Source organism: Geotrypetes seraphini, chromosome 4 (genome assembly GCF_902459505.1).
Source record: "Geotrypetes seraphini chromosome 4, aGeoSer1.1, whole genome shotgun sequence".
Taxonomy (NCBI): domain Eukaryota; kingdom Metazoa; phylum Chordata; class Amphibia; order Gymnophiona; family Dermophiidae; genus Geotrypetes; species Geotrypetes seraphini.
In genome coordinates this window covers 316,052,068-316,071,882 of record NC_047087.1, presented here as the reverse complement: position 1 = coordinate 316,071,882, position 19,815 = coordinate 316,052,068, and the positions used below count along the sequence as shown (strand labels likewise).

The following is a 19,815-nucleotide window of genomic DNA, read 5'->3' as shown; positions in this document are numbered from 1 at the left end:
TTACAAAATGTTTGGTAAGTAGGAATTACTTCCATGAGAGAAGCAGCATATCTTAGCATTTTAGTGCTGATGTCATCTTTGTCTATGGTTCAACTAGTGTGCTTGCCATGTTAGTCTATTGCAAAGGCAATAAACAGAAATAGATGAAAGGAGATGATATCTTTGTAATCTGTGCGTCGTTTTAGCCTCCCAACTTTGACTTCTGGCTTAGAAAGCTAGTCTGAAAATATAGAAAACAAAAAAAGCAAATTTCTATGGATTACCTGATTTATAGCAGAGAGAAACAAAGCAATACCTCCCACTATTTGGTAGAATATAATTTTGTGCCTCACTGAATGTTTATTTTTTATTTTTTTTTTCCATGAACAGGGCTGTATTGGGGTTGAGAGAAATATTCCCAGCATATCAGTTCACTGGTGGAATATAATTTAGTTTCAGCCTTTTGCTAAACTATATTCCTTTTTTCCATGGTGCTCTTGAGCTTTTCAATTAAATTTTGGGTTTGATGGAGATGATTCTGCCCTGAAAAGTCTGTAACAGCTGATGAAGTTGGTAAATCATTGTTTGCAAGTGAATGTGTCCGTGTGCTCAGTGGTCATTTAAAGCAAGCACTCTTTTCAAAAGCTGAAAGGCACCACAGACACTGCATCCAGGTATTATACTCCCAAAACACAATAATGACTTCATTTCCCTGGATTTTTCTAGTAAACTACTTTAAGCTGACAGATTTAAATTTGTTCATTTTTCTCTCCTTGAAGGTGGTAAATATGATTGCCGTTTTATCCGTTCTTATTGTAAATGAAATCTAAGAGTTCAAACTGTTTGGCTGTGCATCAGTCGTTGGCACACCGCCATCCACTAATGTGGGCTTCCTGCTGCGCGGCTGCTAAAGAATTATTCTTTGATTCACCAGACTCTTGTTAAATAGTCCAGCTGTTGAAATTTGAAAGATAGTTACCTCCAGAAGTGAAGTAAAAAAGAAACACAAAAAAATGAGAGAGAGAGAGAGAGGAGAAAATAAAGAACTTGCCATTGATTGTGCGGCATTTTTTTTTCAGTGTTTAACAATCAGCATTGTAGAGGTAACAGTTGGCAGAATAACAAATTAATTGTTCCACTGTTTGTAAGTAAGGTGGCATTCTATAACATACTAATTGTTGTGGCATTTAAAAAAGTTTTCTGTTACATAGAAAGAACCCAGCGTCCATTGGACATGTAAGTACACACATAAAGAAAATAGCTAAATGAGTCGGATAAGCTGCTCACCCTGAGGTGGTGGCCATGACTTTCCTAAGTCCGTTGTCAAGTAGATTCAAGGTTGAACTTAGTTGATATACCACCAAAATGTCAAGAAAAGGCTCAAACACTATAAGGGAAAGGGGTACTGTTGGCACTGCAAGAGAAGGAAATCCAAGGAGAGGCCACAATGTGATCTCCCTTCCCTCATCCCCATCTTCATAAAGACACTCAGCTAGTGTCAGTTTTGAGAGGGACACGGGAAAGTTTCTCACAAAGCTTTAACCCTTTTCCTGCCTTACATTTGATTTCATAAGCTAACAACTGTTCCTCCAAGGCCTTTTGTGGATTGAATTGAGTGTGGTAACTGCTACAATTAATTGTCCTAGGAATGAAGATGGTGCTGATTCAACAGGCAGATTGTTGAGGCTCTTTCAGTATTTATTTATCCAAATTTGCTTTTCTAGGCAGTTACAGCAGAGGCAAGCTTCAAATATTATTCCAGCTTTACACATGCTGGCAAAGTGATTGGAGTAATTAGAACATGTTTCCAGTAAGGCAAAAATACTTACCACTACCACATGGGGCACTTGCTTTGTTTAAACACTGCACGATTCACCTTAGAGCAGGGGTGTCAAAGTCCCTCCTGGAGGGCCGCAATCCAGTTGGGTTTTCAATATTTCCCCAATGAATATGCATGAGATCTATTTGCATTCACTGCTTTCATTGTATGCTAATAGATCTCATGCATATTCATTGGGGAAATCTTGAAAACCCGACTGGATTGCGGCCCTCCAGGAGGGACTTTGACACCCCTGCCTTAGAGGCACAGATGATTAGGCATGTGTGGGTCATAAAATGATACACAACCAAAGTGCCAACAACAATGAAGCCTTGTCTTTACCCTAATATCGGTAGGGCTGAAGTAGAAAGTATGGATAGGCTTGTACCATGAAAATATACGGTGTGGGGGGGCGCAGTGACATAGCAAGCGCATGCCCAGTTCTGGCAAATTGGCACATAAGAATCTAAGCCTTTAAATATAATTTTTAGATGGGCATTTATAATATGCTTCTTTTATGCACCTCCATTTGGAATCTGAATTCATGACTCGGCATCTATACACCTTTTTTGTTTGCATATACTGTATACTTTCAATGCTTGATGTGGTGATATGCTCCAGTAATAAAAATAAAAATCCTCAAAGAAAGAGAAAAACAATAGATTATAACAATGAATAATTTAATAAAATGCCAGAAAGTAAGGAAGGAAGTGCTGAAAAGTGCTGTGCTTGCAGCTTTGAGCAGCTGAATACAGGTCCCTTTTGTCTTTGTGATTGTTTTATTGGTCTCGTGTGGTTGACTGCCCTCCCCCCCCCCCAAGGCGAGGGTCGAGTGTAGTTTTGTTTATCTATGTTCAAACTCCAACCCTACAATTCAGATCTCTTTGTACAACACCATAGATTTATTGGGGAAAAAATACTCCCATCTATACAATTTAGTCTTCATTTTTATATAATCCTAAAAGGCAAAAACCTAGCAGAGAATGGCTGATGTCCTGGAAAGAATTATCTTCACTTCTCCCAGTCCCAACATAAACAATGCATCTTGGGATTCGCAGGTCCCTTCTGGCAGAGAGCACCAAAGAGTTATTCCTGGTCCTTCCACAGTGGTACACTGAGCATTAGCCTTGCAAATCTCAGACGTGTGTTAGGGGGGGGGGGGGGGGGGGGAAATCACTGGAGGATTAGCCAAGAGGTGAAGACAAAGTACGGTAAGTAAGGGACTTTTGAGTCCATACCTGCATTTAGCCTGCTGTATTCCCATCAAAGAAAGTCTGGCAGAGGAGTGACCTAGTTGTTAGGGCTGTAGGTTCAAGCCCACACTCTCCTTGTGACCCTGAACAAGTCACTTAACACTCCCCACTGGGACAGATGAGAAATACTTGAATATAACCTCTTAGCTAGAAGTGGTCTATAAATACTAAAATAAATGCAGCAGGCCTGGGCCTGCAGTTTCAAGACCAAGATCAGAAATGGAGTGTTGGTAGCATTTTTCAGGGGGGGAGAGGGGGCGGAAATAATACGGTCCAAAGAGGCGATGCAGGTTGGGAGAATTAATGAGAGGGCAGAGAGAGACAGAGGTGCTGAGTGTGCTGCATTAATGCAGGAGGTTTGAGTGACAGGAGGATGGAAATATGGAGGTAGTAAAGGGCCTAATAAGACTTGCTGTGGATAGAAGAAAAGAACTAGAGGCAAGAAAGTTGCTGGACCTGGTGATGGGATCTGAGAGAGAAGAAAGATGAGGACTGGGGAAGGAGGAATTTAGGCTAATGAGAGGGAGTGTTGGGAAGGAGGTCAGAGAAGTAAATGGAAAGGCACGGAAGTTGTATAAGGGAAAAATGAGGATGGCAGAGACAGATGTGGATCCAACACAATTGGCAAAATAAAATGCCTAGAAAATGTGTTTGATTTTGAATTGAGTATACTGGAATACGTCAGTTGTGGGAAATGTGCATCGCTGATGTATTGTATTTTTGCTTCTATTTTTCCTGGCACACTTTGGCTTCCTGGGGTTTCCAATTCAGATTTTGTATGTACAATTTTGCCACTTGTTCTGTATTTTGTTAGAGTCCATTCTGTGATTTGCATATTTGACTGAGGGATTACGACATAAGAGTTGCCATACTGGGACAGACCTAAAGTCCATCAAGCCCAGTATCCCGTCTCTCAACAGTAGCTAACCCAACTCCAAATGATCTGGCATGGTCCCAAAGAGTAAAACAGATTTTATGCTGCTTATCCTAGAAATAAGCAGTGAATTTCCCAAGTCCTTCTTTGTAGAACAGTGAAGCAGCCCTGTTTGTTCTGTTTTCCTAGTAATTGGTGGTCTGGGGTATGTTTGAAATAGAAGAGGTTGTGAGTGCCATTTCTTGTCAGGTTTTGTAATACTTCATAATGTAGCGACTCTATGGAGGGAATTTGTGTTGCTGTTATGATGATGATACCAAAATTAAAATACACTTCCCCCTCCCCATTCGCGGTTTCTGCACTCGCGATTTCACATAATCACAATTTTTTGGGGGAGGGGGGAAAACCCCCCCCCATATTTTTGCTTTCCCCCGGCCTTACCTGGTGGTCTAGCGGACTTTCTTCCTACGCTCCTGCCCTGTGTAGATCGCCAATAGGAAATGGCTGCCGTGAGTTCCCGCCGTAGTCACGGCAATCTGCACGGGGCAGGAGCATAGGAAGAAAGCCCGCTAGACCACCAGGTAAGGCTGGGATGCCGGGGGAAGGCGGGAGGGAGGCGGGGGTGGGTCAGAGCCAGATATTCGCGGTATTTCCCTATTCGTGGTCCGGCTCTGCCCCTATCCCCCGCGAATAACGAGGGAGATGTGTATTCATAGAGGGCCTGATTCTATACATGGCATCTAAAAAGCGCTTAGTGCAATTCTATAAAAGATATGCACACCTTATAGAATCACGCTTAGCACCAGTGTGTGTCATAACTTTTGGGTGTACCCATTTAGGCCAATTAAAACTAGACCTAAATTCCTGCATCTAAATTGTGCATGGATCGGGTGTAATGCAAATAATTTTTAGGAACTCCCACGAGCCACCCATGTGCTTCCCCTGATCATTCCTAATGTACAGATTCACACACTAGAAATTACGCATGCAACTTCTAATAAGTTCCAGTTAAGATCAATTATTAATTGACGATTGGTCTTGTTAAGCAAGTAGTGCGTGCAGTTTGGATGATGGTGCTACATACAGGGTTTGGGGGATAATGTTTAATATTTAAAATGTATGATGCCAATTACAGGATCATTGTTGTTAGGGGTGGGGAGGTCATGGGTAGAGGCTGTAACCTGATTTCTTTAAGTACCTAGGCTCGAATGCACTAAACTCATGTTTAACGATTGTCGCTAAACTAGTTTGAACTGGTTTAGTGTCATCTGAAGTTCGTCTCCCCACCAGTTAGAGCAGTGTTCTTAAACCTTTTTACACCTATGGACCGGCGGAAATAAAATAATAATTTTGTAGACCGGCAAACTACTAAGACTGAAATTTTTTTTTAAAAACCATCACCGCCCCATCTCGGTCCCGCAAACCATCTGATCCCATCTGCACAAGCCTCAAATAGTTATGATTTTATATTTAACATATTTTATTAAAGTATAAAAAGAAACAATATTCTGTACAATTGTCATTTTATAAATACAAATAATACAGGGCAAGGATCAACAAAACCCCTGTCTCCCCTCCCCTTCACATATATCCCCTCTACTATCAAGAAAACTGAATAAGCTAAATTATTACAGAATGCTACACAAATATCATGCTAATAGAATACCGCAGTCACACATGGCAGGAATGGTGTTAGGGGAGTGAACTAGGGCAACTGCCCCCTGGTCAGAGAGCGCCCTAAGCCAGCTGGAAGCTAAAGAAGCACTGCCTGGGTTTTGCAGTCCCCAGTTATGTCTAACACCAGCTCTAACAGGATATATATTTCAAATCTGAAATATTCTAATCACAAAATAGAAATAAAATTATTTTTTTCTACCTTTTGTCGTCTCTGGTTTTTGTTTTCATCTTCTTTTCACTCTCTTCCTTCCAGCGTCTGCCTTCTCTGTCTCTTCAATCCAGCATCTGCCCCTTCCATCCACTATCTGTCCTCTCCCCCTTCCACATGGTATCTGTCTTCTTTCTATGCCCCTTTCCCCTTTCCATCCAGCCTGCGCCCCCTCTCTCCTTTTTACATGATTCATTCCAGCTTCACTGCTCTCATTTTTATCTCTCCTACAGCAGATCTAGCATCGTTGTCCCTCTCTGCTTATTTCTCTGCTGACCCCTTCCCATCATCAATCTCTCTACTTTCTCATGCCTGTCTCTCCCCTTCCCCTCCTCTAATCTCCCTTCCAGCTGTTTCCTTCCTTTTTTCCTTCTCCCTTCCCTCCTCCTCCTGTCCAGCAATAACTCTCTTCCTTTCCCCTCCTCCCCTCCCAGCAGCATCTCTCCTTTTCCTTCTCTCCAGGTCCAGTAGCAGCTGTCCCTTTATTTTCCCTTGTCCAACAGCTTCCCAGACTCCTTTCCCTCCTCCCCTCCCAGGTGCATCTCTTCTTCCTGCCAGGTCCAGTAGCTGCTCCCTTGTCTTATTTTCCCTTGTCCAGCAGCTTCCCAGAGTCCTTTCCCTCCTCCCCTCCCAGCTGCATCTCTCCTTCCCTCCAGGTCCAGTAGCAGCTCCCTTGTCCAGCAGTTTCCCAGACTCCTTTCCCTCCTCCCCTCCCAGCTGCATCTCTCCTTCTTCCCTCCAGGTCCAGTAGCAGCTCCCTTGTCTTATTTTCCCTTGTCCAGCAGCCTTATTTTCCCTTGCCCAGCAGCTTCCCAGCTTTCTCCCCTCCCAGCAGCTCTCCATACTTGCCAGCGCAGCGATTCACTAAGGCAGCCTTGGGTCCTTTGATGGGTCATGCTGCCTCTGAGGAAAGAGAAAGTTGTACCATCAGAGGCAGCCGCGACTGAGCAAAAGCCTCAAGGCTGCCTTAGTGAATTACTGCGCTGGCAAGTACGGAGAGCTGCTGGGAGGGGAGAAAGCCACTGTTGGAGGCTCCCCATGATCTCGCCAGCCTTGCAAGGACCAGCAGGAAATTGCTGTTTGAACTTGATGCTTTTTTTCTCCCCGTTTTTTTGTAAATCAACATATGCTGGTGTGCTCTCCCTCTATTAGCTGAGTAATATTTTTTTATTTTTGTTATTGCTAACATGCAAAACTATCCAATTTGGAGACATTTCGCCTGCCCTACCCGCCAACATCTCCCCTTCCCTCCCATTCAGCACCGTCCTTTCCTGTTTACATTCAGCACTTCCCCTCTTCTCTCTCCATCCTGCGCCCGCAGTTTGGCATCACTTCCTTTCTCCTCCCAGCGTGCATACGTTCCAGCCGCGGCCTTTCTTCTAACGCATCCTGGCCAGCAGGAAATTGAAGCTCATCAATCTCGCCGGCCCTGCGCAGACCGGCAGGAATTTTCTGCGGACCGGCGGTTGAAGAACTGTGAGTTAGAGGATGTAAATTTAAAAGACACCATCAACATCTTTCTTATCAAGCAGCATTATGGAGCAAAGACCTGGAAAAACTAATTACGCATGCAAATAACTTTGGTGAATTTAGGAAACACCTAAAAACATACCGTATTTGCCGGCGTATAAGACGACTGGGCGTATAAGACGACCCCCCAACTTTTACAGTTAAAACTTTCGCCATATAAGACTACCCCTTCTTCCGCACACCTTCTGCATAACAAATAAAACTTAAAAGAACATCAGAATTTATTTCAACAATTTTAATTAATTCACTAAAGCTGAATAGAACAATAAACCCATGGGAGCTGCCATGCTATTTGTTTTCTAAACTGTTAACCAAACTGAAACTGTCAATGATAGAAGGAAGATAACACATAGAGGGAGAGAGCAAGGGCCGGGCAAGTCCCTAGCAAGTTTGCTGGCATGACAGTTTCCCTTTAAAAGCCTTCAAAAGCCTCCTGTTCGCCCCCGCAACTTCCTTAAGGGCTAGACTCCACACACGGCCGCATGTGCGAGAGACGTAGTAAAGAGAAAAGGGGTGGGGCCAGAGCGCCGCTGCTTCCCGCTGCGCAGGATGAAGGAGATGGCACCCTTGTCACACTGATGTCCCGCCATGGCCCCGCTGATGTCCCGGCAGGTTTACTAGTACCGTAAGCACCTTAAGGAGGTAAGGAAGGAGATGTTAGGGCATGTAAAGTAAGGGCATGTAAACAGTAGAGAGTTGCGTGGGGACAGAAATCCCACCCGTCCCCGCCAAAGTCCCACCCATCCCCACCCGTCCCCGTGAGGAATCCCACCCGTCCCCGTGAGGATTCCCTTCGTCCCCACCCGTCCCCGCGAGGAATCCCCTCCGTCCCCACCCGTCCCCGCGAGGAATCCCCTCTGTCCCCGCCCGTCCCTATAAACTTCAGAAATAGTTATTTCATTTAATTATGCTACTGAATTAAAGGCTCTGGTAGAAACCCATTTACAAATAAGCAAAAAGACTTTATTAATTTGAAAATATTAATTGGGAAGAATACATACTTTGCAAATGGGTTTCTACCAGAGCCTCTAATGTTTATAAATTTTTATCAACACAACTAATATACTACTTTATCCTGAAGCAAAATAAAAAAAAAGAAATATAATTCTTTTCCTACCTTTGTTGCCTGGTTTCTGCTTTCCTCATGTTCTCATTCAATTCCTTCCATCCACTGTCTCTCTTCCTTCTGCATCTTCCATTTGCTCTGTTACTGTGCCTCTCCCTTTCTTCCCCCTTCCAAATTGGTCTGGCACCCATCTTCTTCTCTCCGCTCCCCCCATAGTCTGGCATCTGTCTTCTTCCCTGCCAGCGTCTTCTCCCTACTCTCTCTTCCCCATTTCCTTTCAGCGTCCTTCTCCCCCCATCTTCCCCATGTCCCCCCATCTTCCCCATGTGCTTTCAGAGTCCTTCCCCCCCCGCCCTTCCCATGGCCTTTCAGCGTCCTTCTCCCCCCTTTGTCTTCCACATGTGCTTTCAGTGTCCTTCTCCCCCCTCTGCTTCCCCATGTCCTTTCAGCGTCCTTCTCCCTCTCTGTCTTCCCCATGGCCTTTCAGCGTCCTTCTCCACCCCCCCGTCTTCCCCATGTCCTTTCAGCGTCCTTCTCCACCCCTTTGTCTTCCCCATGTGCTTTCAGCATCCTTCTCCCCCCCTCTGTCTTCCACAAGTGCTTTCAGAGTCCTCCCCCCCGCCCTTCCCATGGCCTTTCAGCGTCCTTCTCCACCCCTTTGTATTCCCCATGTGCTTTCAGCGTCCTTCTCCCTCCTCTGTCTTCAAGTGCTTTCAGAGTCCTTCCCCCCCCCTCCCGTCTTCCCCATGGCCTTTCAGCGTCCTTCTCCCCACTCCTTCTCTACCGCCCCGGGTGCAGCACAGCCGGCCAGGTCCCCTTACTTTTGTGGCACTTCCCCGACCGACTGACAACAGCCCCGGTCCGACAAACCTCCCTGCCCTTAACTGCGAATCTAAATTACCTTATTACAGCTGCTGTAAGAAGATAATTTAGATTCGCGGCTACAGGGCAGGGAGGATTGTCGGACCGGGGCTGTTGTCGGTCGGTCGGGGAAGTGCCACAAAAGTAAGGGGACCTGGCCGGCTGTGCTGCAACCGGGGCGGGGTGTGGCGGGGCGGACCGTCCCCTCCCTTGGTAGCCACTCGAACCGCGAGGCTACTCTCCTTACCTGCACTGCCTGCAGCACAGAGCCAAACGGAAGTCTTCCCGACGTCAGCGCTGACGTCGGAAGGAGGGAGGGCTTTGTTTAAGCCCTCCCTCCCCTCCGACGTCAGCGCTGACGTCGGGAAGACTTCCGTTCGGCTCTGTGCTGCAAGCAGAGAAGGTAGGGAGAAGAGCCGCGCGACTGAGTACATCCCGCCCCGCAGGAACCCCACGACCCTCGGAGGCGTCCCCACGGGATCCCCGCGACCCTCGGAAGCGTCCCCACGGGATCCCCGCGACCCTAGGGGGCGTCCCCACGGGATCCCCGTGACCCTAGGGGCGTCCCCACGGGATCCCCGTGACCCAAAGGGGGAACCCGCGTTATTCCCGTCGTCCCCGTTCCCGTGCAGCTCTCTAGTAAACAGTACCCGGCGTATAAGACGACCCCCGACTTTGGGGAGGATTTTAAGGTACTGAAAAGTCGTCTTATACGCCGGCAAATACGGTACCTGTTCCTGAAGTACCTAAGTAGCTGATCTGCACAATCTCTCCCATCACAATCTCTCCCATAACAACTGATCTCTTAAAATGTTAGCCACTAATCTCCAACTATGTAAGTTTTACTCAATTTGTAGCATCTTTCTAATCATTGTAAACCGCATAGAACTTCACGGTCCTGCGGTATATAAACTGTTATTATTATTATTATTAATGGCTCACCTTGGACTTTTCCATGTGTTTGTTGCGGCTGCCGACTCTGCTATGCAAATGAGCTTATTAGTATTAAACTGAAGTAATTATTAATATTAATATGTTTGTTATATTTATTATGTATGTTTACTTGTGCTTTGCTTTGTATAAGGTGAATAATAAATAAACACAATACAACATTAAAACAAGCACTCTGACTGTTGCACAAAATCTAGCACCGACTTCTAACGACCCCAAATTACCAACAGGTATCTCTATTACTGACAAATGTGTCATATTCGCTTGTGTTAAAGGCATGTTTTATGTGTTCACCTCTCCATCACAGACCCCTAGACCTCCTGACCCCCCCATGAAGATCAGCAAGAGTGATGTCCACTCCCGCCTGCCTCAGCCACCCAAACTGCCCCCGTATCTTATACAGAAGACAGCAGGAGGGATGCTTACTCCCACTTCTTCAAAATGGCAGTCCTTCCCCTTCCTGGTGCATTCTGGGATGCACTGGGAGGGGCCTAAAGCCCTGATTAGCTTAAATGTGTAAGGCCCCCACCCAGGCATTTGAGCCCCTCCCAGGAGGAGGAGCTTTAGATGCCTGAGCCAATCAGGGCATTAGGCTCCTCCCAGTGTATACCAGGATGCGCCAGGCAGGGATCTAAGGCCCCTCACCTGAGAGGGGCCATAGGAGTTTGAGCAATCAGGGCCTTTGGCCCTTCCCGGAAGGGGAAGGCCTGCTATTTTGAAAAGGTGGGATTGGGCATCCCTCCTGCTGTCTTCATTTGTATAAGGTATAGGGGTAGTTGGGGTGGCCGAGGCAGAAGGAAGTGAGCATCCCTTCTGCTGATGATCTTTGTGGGGAGGAGGGTGGGTGGGGGTGGGGGTTCCGGAGGCAGGAGTTGGCAACCCTCCTTCCTTTTTTTTTGGCGGGGGAGGCGTCATCTGAAGGGGGTTCCGGTTCAACTTTTTTTCTTTTAATGGGGACAGATATTGTCTATATGTAACACATAAACATTATGTCTTCCTGCCCCAAATAGCTGAGTGGCAGGAAGCTGTGTTGGGCTTTCCCTGCCGGCTCTGCACATGTGTCAGTCGCTTTTCCTCCTTGCTCCCCTTCCTTAATCTCCCGCTCCCTCTCTCTCCACCCTCCTCCCCTTCCCACGATCCCCTTGCTCTCCCTCTTCTCACCTGTGTCTCTAGGAATGCCTGTAAATCTTGTCCTGTATTGTATTATGAATGTCAATTATAACCCATTCTGAGCTCCTAGGAGAACAGGATACAAATCTAAATAAATCAATGAATGATCGGATGGGATTATGGCAGACCTCCGTGAAACTCATTTGCATGTGAAGTCCTTTGAACATAGATCGCCGTTTTCAAATCGGACAATTTGTCGGCCCCACAACAACCCACAGGATTTTAACAACGATTTTAGTGCATCTGGGCCCTAGTCATTTCTCTGGCCACTGCTCCTAGGTTCCATCCAATATCTCTTCTCCCCCACCTTTCTGGATTCCAAATGAGAGCAGGAAAGAAGAGTGGAGCTTGTGGTATGGTGGACCAAGTGCTTCTCTATTCTTCCTCTCTACTGCACACCAAACACTAGGCAGATCAGCCAGCTAATCTGAGCTGTGAACTGGATGGGTAGAAGAGGTATTAATAGAAGGATGGGAAGCTTTGAGCCTGTTGTACAATGTGGGGGAGGGGGGCACCCACAATATGCCACTACCTAAAAACCAAGAGGTAGATATTCAGCAGAGTATGACCAAATCTGCTTTTCTCATGTACTCTTCCTTCCAGTCAATTATACTGTTTCATTGTTTTCTTTTCCTTCTAGGTCATCAGATAGCCTTGAACACTTAAACCAAAATTGTAGCCGAAATGGACAAACTGGGCCTTTGCCTACAGTGTTAGATCATGGCTCCACCATCAAGGCAACTATTACTGAAGACCAGGCTGAAGAAAAGAGAGAAGAGCCAATCTGCAAAGAAGATGAGAAAGTTAAGAAGACTAACAGCTCAGAGTGCTAACTTTGTAAGCTAGTGTTGAAATATACGGACTTTTTATTTTCTGTAAACTCCACTAAAATCTTGCTGAAAAGCACCAAAACCTTAAGACAAAAAACACTACAACTCATTTGAGCTAAAGCAAAGCTCTTCACTGTCCCTTGGTGCTCCTCAGTAGACTGTAAACTACTGGGGTACTTTAGTTACAATACTATTCAGGGAATTTTCTTCTCAGCTACTGGCCTGTTTGTAATGAGATGCTTTCTCAGATTTATTTGATCGAAGGTGCGCATGGTTAATTTTGTTTTTCATGAGAGTTTGCTTTCTTTGGGCCCAGTACTTAAAACTCTTCAAGGTTGGGAGTTTCCTTTTAGAGGTGGACCTGTAAATTAGACCCTCTGTAAACAGAGTCTTAATATACTAACAGCAGTTCATCAAGTCATGTTATAATTGTCAATTCTGAGCTATATTATGTAACTTTCCTTTAATCAGAAATGGCACCCTGGCAAAAAATTACAAAGGCAGTGCATGGATTGTTTTCTTGTTAATATGTTAAAGGTGGTGATGTACTTGAATGCGCTGATAATATAACTATTAAAGAAGGATGCTTTTGCTTGTCACTTTGTTTGCAGCTGTCAGGGCATAAGAACGTAGAAGTGCTTTTCGAGGCATGATTAGCTAAGCAAAGAGGTTAACTAGGAAAATTGTTTCAGTAAAATGCATTAAAACAAACGTCTGTGAATCTGTGATCCTATTTCCTTAGTCTGGGAAGCTCCCTCAAGGAGTAGCACTGCCTTCTTGCTGCAAAACACGCATTTGCAGTGAGTGAGATGGGCATATAGAACATAGATAACTAAGTTGTTTGGTGGGTGTTTTAACTGCTTTTTAGGACATTGATAAAGATTGTTAACATGAATGTGATTTGAAGTGGCTGCCATTTTTATTTGGTATCACTCAGTTCTTAGCACCTGTTTGACATTCATCCTAATTTGAGCCACAGCAGGTTGAAATGGCTTGCAAAATTCCAACTCTTGCCTTTGCTTCTGACAGGGCCCCTTCTTTCACACAAAAGGAACTAATATTGGAAGATAACTAAAATGTATACCCCATGAAATATTCAGTTCTTAAGAAATGTTCACATATTGATGTCAAATCTTTTTTTTAATTTATCTCAGGAAAAGAAAGTGATGTAATTGCAGGTAAACAACAAAAATTTTCCTTGATTTACTCATGAAACAAAAGATATCCACAAAAATGTGAATTCTAACTGAGGAATAAATTAGGACACCCTATACCCTAATAGCTAGTGTCACTCCCTTTGGCTAAAATAACTGCAGTGAGATGCTTCTTATAGCCATCGACCAGTCTCTGACATCAGTCTGAGGAAAGTTTGGCCCACTCCTCACTGCAGAATTCTTTCCGCTGTGAGATGTTTGAGGGGTAAAGCCCATTTCAATTCACCCCACAGCATCTCAATGGGATTAAGATCAGGGCTTTGACTCGGCCACTCCAGGACTCTCCATTTTTTAGTTTTCCTTGGTGGATTTACTGCTATGTTTTGGATCATTGTCATGTTGCAGGGTCCAGTTCTTCTTCAGCTTTAATTTTCTTACAGATGGTCTCACATATTCCTCAAGCACCCTCTGATACATGGTAGAATTTATGGTGGATTCTATGATGATGAGGTGGTCAGGTCCTGCTGCAGCAAAGCATCCCCAAACCTGACACTTCCACCACCACGCTTCACAGTTGGTATGAGGTTCCTTTCCTGGAATGCTACGCCAAACATGTCCTCTTTTCTGGTGTCCAAATAATTCAATTTTAGACTCATCTGTCCATAGAACACTATTCCAGAAGTCCTGGTGTTTGTCTACGTTCTCTCTGGCAAACTTCAGTCTGGCCTTGAGATTTCCCTTAGAGTTAAAAGGTTTCCTTTTTGCATACCTCCCATGCAAGTTAAATATTTGCAGTCTCTCTCTGATTGTAGAGGCATGCATTTTCACATCAACAGTAGCAAGAGTCTGCTGTAGGTCCCGTGATGACATTTTGGGATTTTTGGAGACTTCTTTTAGCATCTTGCGGTCTGCTCTGGGGGGTCAACTTGCTAGGACGGCCAGACCTGGGCATGTTGGCAGTTGTTTGGAAAGTCCTCTACTTGTACACTATTTTCCAGACCATGGAATGACTAATGTCAAATTCTTTCGAGATCTTTTTAAATCCCTTACCAGACTTATAAGCTGCTACAATCTTCTTTATGAAGGTCTCAGATAGCTCTTTTGATCTTACTGTGGTGTTCACTGTCACTGCAGCAGTCATGAGCACACCAAACTAAATGTCTGAGGTTTAAGTAGGCAAACCTCTTTCAAAATGCTGAGTAACGATGTTCTAATCGTGCACCTATTGTGATACACCAGTGTGTGATTTGAACCACTTTAAATGGGAGAATATGTGGAGGTGTCCTAATTTATTCATCAGTTAGTATATACATTTTTGTGGATATCTTTTGTTTCATGAGTAAATCAAGGAAAATTTTTGTTGTTTACCTGCAATTACATCACTTTCTTTTCCAGAGATTTTTAAAAAAAATTTGACATCAATATGTGAACATTTCTTAAGAACTGAATATTTCATGGGGTGTCCTAAGTTTTTCACATGACTGTATATAGTTGTGTATGGTACTGCACATTTAAAGATAAACCCTTAAAGAGAAGCAAGTGCTGAGAGTGATGATGACAAACTATGAGCCCTACTCAGTGAAGGAATAATATTTTTTTTGTATAATACAGTCCTGTGTTCTAAGTAATGCTGCATGTGCAATAGGGCCAAACAAAGCTTGCTTTATGAGGACATATAAACTTTTAGCTGGAACCATCTTGAAATAGAAGCTCTGTTTTAAACATGTGGAAGGGCATAATCAAAACAAACATCTAAGTCCCTTTTTGGCCTAGGGTACTAGTCACCCAAAGTCAGCAGCATCCAAAGTCCAAAATTTATTTTTCAAAAATCATCTACTTCTACATCCAGCTGTTTGATCGTCTAGACCACTAGTATGTCTATCTTTATACTACATTCTCGTCCAAAAAATCGTCCAGATCCCAAATGTCACTCTAGAATAGGGGTAGGGAACTCCGGTCCTTGAGAGCCGTAGTCCAGTTGGGTTTTCAGGATTTCCCCAATGAATATGCATGAGATCTATTTGCATGCACTGCTTTCAATGCATATTCATTGGGGAAATCTTGAAAACCTGACTGGAATACAGCTCTCGAGGACCGGAGTTCCCTACCCCTGCTCTAGAACAAGACCTTTTAACATGAGCGGGGCCAGCAATTGATGGACTGGCCACCCAGACATGGCAACAGAGTAGTGGGGCACCTTACAGGGCTTTGCTGTGAACTTCACAAAAAGGATGCTACATAAACCTCTCACCACAATTCCCTTGCAGGTTATGATGAGTCCCCCCAAAACCTACTATCCACCTGTCTATAACCCCAATAGCCCTTAGGCTGCAGATACCACTTATATGGAAGTACAGTAGTGTTTTGGGGGGGGGAGGTTAGGTAGACTCACATTTTCCACCATGAATGCAGTGGTTAGAGTGGCTTATGGGTCTGGGTCCTCCTCTCAATGGTTCACTAGTGCTGGGGTAGGCAATTCTGGTCCTCAAGAGCCACAGACAGGTCAGGTTTTCAGGATATCCACAATGAATATGTATGAGATAGATTTGCATGCACTGCCTCCTTGAGATACAAATCTATCTCATATATATTTATTGTGGATATCCTGAAAATCTGACTTGCCTGTGGCTCTCGAGGACCGGAATTGCCTACCTACTAGTGCATCCCCCAGACTACTCAAAACACCTCTGTGCAGCTCTACTAGGCTTTCCTATGCCAAGTGCTGATGTTCAGGAGGCAGGTATGTATATTTTTATTTTGAATATTATGGCGGTGTGTGGGGGGTGTCAGTGATTACTGGGGGGAAAGCGTGGGGGGCTGTACTTTGTGTCTGCAGTGGTTATCTGGTTACTTTGGATACCTTCTGGGCACTTAGACCTATTTTTAGATTGCCTAAGTCGCAACATATAAGTTCCGTCCAGGCAACCTTGTAAAACTTTTGATTTATCCCTGCAGTACAACTAAGGCTAGGTCAGTCCGTGTCCTGCCCAAGTCCCGCCCTCACCAATCCTCCAAAAACACCTCTTTTAGCTCTGGGCGCACAGCAGCATTCAGAGGCATAAAATGTCCCTGGATACGTCTAAAAACCCATTTAGATTATCGGCGGGATTTAGATGTTTTTTTGTTTTGATTATGAGCTGCAAAGTAATCAAATTAAAGAAAAAAAACTTCCTTGAATGTAAAATAAAGAATGTAGTCTGTCTATGCATCTCTCTTTGTAACCTCATGCCATTGTGAAATTCACATCTGAATCTTCTAGCAGCATTCAAGGACAGTACTGTTGAAGTTGGTGGGGTGGACTGAGCTGGACTGAGGAAACTGTGTATGCTAATCAGCATATGGAGCAGTCTGTTCTGGAACCCTATAGCTGGAAAGTCACAGCAGCAGGGACTCTTCAGCACTGCAGAAGACATTTCATGCTAGATGGCTCATGAGACTGGGATACGAGTAGCACAATGCCACTTCCACATCTAGAGTAGACAAAGAAATGGGGTTCAGCCTAAACAAGTGGCTCCTGCGCAATCTAAGCAACAGTCTTTTTTTTTTTTTTTTTTTTTTAACTATATACCGAGCCTCTAGTCTCAGTAGAATACTACAATGTATGTTTGGGGGGGGGGGGGGGGGGGGGAGGTGGCATATATTCAATTTTGACTTCTGGCTTAGTAGATCACAATGGATACATGGGTTCTCTCTGCAATTCATGATAGATACCATCTCAGATTTCATCAGCCATCTACCTGATTGACCTTTATCTAGCTTCCCTCCAACCATCTGTCTCTTACAAGAAGTAGTTGACTGGCACAAGATGTAGAGGTAGAAGGGATGCTGGGAAGCAAAGATCACAATATGATCCGCTTCAACCTGGACACAGGGGCAAAACATCAATCCAGAAGTGGAAGATGATATTTTCTTTCTCAAGGGACCCTCGGCCACAAGAGGGCACCCGCTCAAACTCAGGGGCAGAAAATTTCATGGCGACACCAGAAAGTATTTCTTCACAGAGAGAGTGGTTGATCATTGGAACAAGCTTCCAGTGCAGGTGATCGAGGCAGACAGCGTGCCAGACTTTAAGAATAAATGGGATACCCATGTGGGATCCCTACGAGGGTCAAGATAAGAAAATTGGGTCATTAGGGCATAGACAGGGGGTGGGTAAGCAGAGTGGGCAGACTTGATGGGCTATAGCCCTTTTCTGCCGTCATCTTCTGTGTTTCTATGAATGTCAGCCACAGCACTGAACTTCCGAAAAGGGAATTACGAAAGAATGAGACTCATGGTGGGGAAGAAGATTAAGAAGAGTATAAGCACTATAAAAATGCTAGAGCAAGCATGGTCCCTTTTTAAGGACACAGTCACCGAGGTGCAAAATCTATACATACCGCATATCAACAAGGGATCTAAGAGGAAAAAGAACAAGGAACCAGTGTGGCTCACTGTAGCAGTGAGGGAAGCGATCAGAGACAAGAAGACTTCGTTTAAGGAATGGAAAAGGTCAAAAACTGGAAAAAGCACAAACAACATCAAAGCAGGTGACACAAGGTGGTAAGAGGGGCCAAAAATAGCCAAGGAGGCAAAAATCTTCAAGCCGTTCTTTCAATATATTAAGGAGAAACGACCCACAAAGGAAGCGGTGGATGACCATGGAATAAAGGGAGTGCTAAAGGAAGACAAAGCCATCGCTGACAAATTGAACACATTTTTTGCATCTGTATTTACCAAAGAGGATTATACACAACATACTGGAAGCCGACAGGCTATACACAGGAAACGAAGACGGGAAACCGACAGGGTTGACGGTAAGTCTAGAAGAGGTATGCAGGCAGATTGATAGGCTTAAAAACGATAAATCCATGGGACCGGATGGCATCCATTCGAGGGTAATCAAGGAATTGAAAGGGGCTATAGCTGAACTGCTTCAATGCTTTTTCTTTTACCTAATATGTCCTCCATGAAAAAATTCTAAACAAACAGTATTATGTAATTCACCACTTTATCAAAAAGGACCTGTCTGAATTTCTAAACAAACTGTATATTATAATTGCTGCATTTCTAAGATTCTGTATACTGTAATTTCTCAATCTGCATACTGTAAATCGCTGATTGTCCAGCTCTCTTCAGTTGTAAACCGCCTAGAAGTCGCAAGATTATGGCGATATAGAAGAATAAAGTTATTATTATTATTATTATTAATAGCCAATCCGTCGATCAAACTGGGAAGGATTCCGGAAGACTGGAAAGTGGCGAATGTTACGCCGATCTTCAAGAAAGGTTTGAGGAGAGATCCGGGACTCAGTAGCGGGAAAGATGGTAGAGGCGCTGATAAAGGACCGCATCGTTGATCACATTGACGGACACAATCTGATGAGGACCAGCCAGCACGGCTTTAGCAAGGGAAGATCTTGCTTAAATAGTAACATAGTAGATGAAGGAAAATAAAGATTTGAATGGTCCATCCAGTCAGCCCAACCTGATTCAATTTAATTTTTTTTTATTTAAATTTTTTTCTTAACTATTTCTGGGCAAGAATCCAAAGCTCTTCCCGGTACTGTACTTAGGTCCAACTGTCGAAGTCTCTGTCAAATCTCACTCCAGCCCAGCCCATCTACACCCTTCCAGCCATTGAAGCCCTCCCCAGCCCATCCTCAAACAAAAAGCCACATACAGACATATAACAAGCAACTTTGAATTCCGTCACCGTTTTCCTCTCCACCACCTCTCTCGGGAGCGCATTCCTTGCATCTACCACCCTCTCTGTAGAATATAATTTCCTAACATTGCTCTTGAATCTACCATCCCTCAACCTCAAATGATGTCCTCTGTTTTTACCATTTTCCTTTCTCTGGAAAAGATTTTGTTCTACGTTAATACCCTTCATAAGTAGTGCCTCTGCTGGGTCAGACCACAGGTCCATCACGCCCAGCAGTCCGCTCCCGCGGCGGCCCAATAGGTCATGACCTGTCTGAATCACCCCTTGGTTTCTCATCGATGTCCTATCTTCCCATCAAATTATTGACCCTTTGTCCCCGCACCCCTTTCAGTACCCTACGATCCCTTTGTCCCTCAGGAATCTGTCCAGTCCCTGTTTGAATCCCTGTACTGTATTCTGCCTGATCACTTCCTCCGGGAGCGCATTCCATGTGTCCACGACCCTTTGGGTGAAGAAAAACTTCCTTGCATTTGTCTTGAACCTATCCCCCTTCAGTTTCTCCGAGTGCCCCCTCGTACCCGTTGTCCCTCTCAGTCTGAAGAACCTGTCCCTATCCACCCTCTCTATGCCTCTCAGGATTTTGAAGGTCTCTATCATATCTCCCCTGAGCCTCCTCTTTTCCAGAGAGAAGAGACCCAGCTTATCCAGCCTCTCAGCGTATGGGCAGTTTTCAAGCCCTCTTACCAGCTTCGTTGCTCTTCTTTGGACTCTCTCAAGTACCACCATGTCCTTCTTG

General features: G+C 44.5%; 1 protein-coding gene across 2 annotated transcripts in view; it reads left to right on the top strand.

Annotated features, from left to right (window-relative positions):
* Window positions 1–12,929, top strand: part of SHTN1 (shootin 1) — a 229,468-nt gene extending 216,539 nt beyond the window's left edge. For both annotated transcript variants that reach the window (XM_033943623.1, XM_033943621.1), the window contains exon 17: window positions 12,029–12,929. In XM_033943623.1, coding sequence (XP_033799514.1) covers window positions 12,029–12,221 — 193 coding nt within the window. In that variant the 3' untranslated portion in view covers window positions 12,222–12,929. The remainder of the gene's footprint in view (window positions 1–12,028) is intronic.
* The last annotated feature ends 6,886 nt before the right edge of the window (window positions 12,930–19,815 follow it).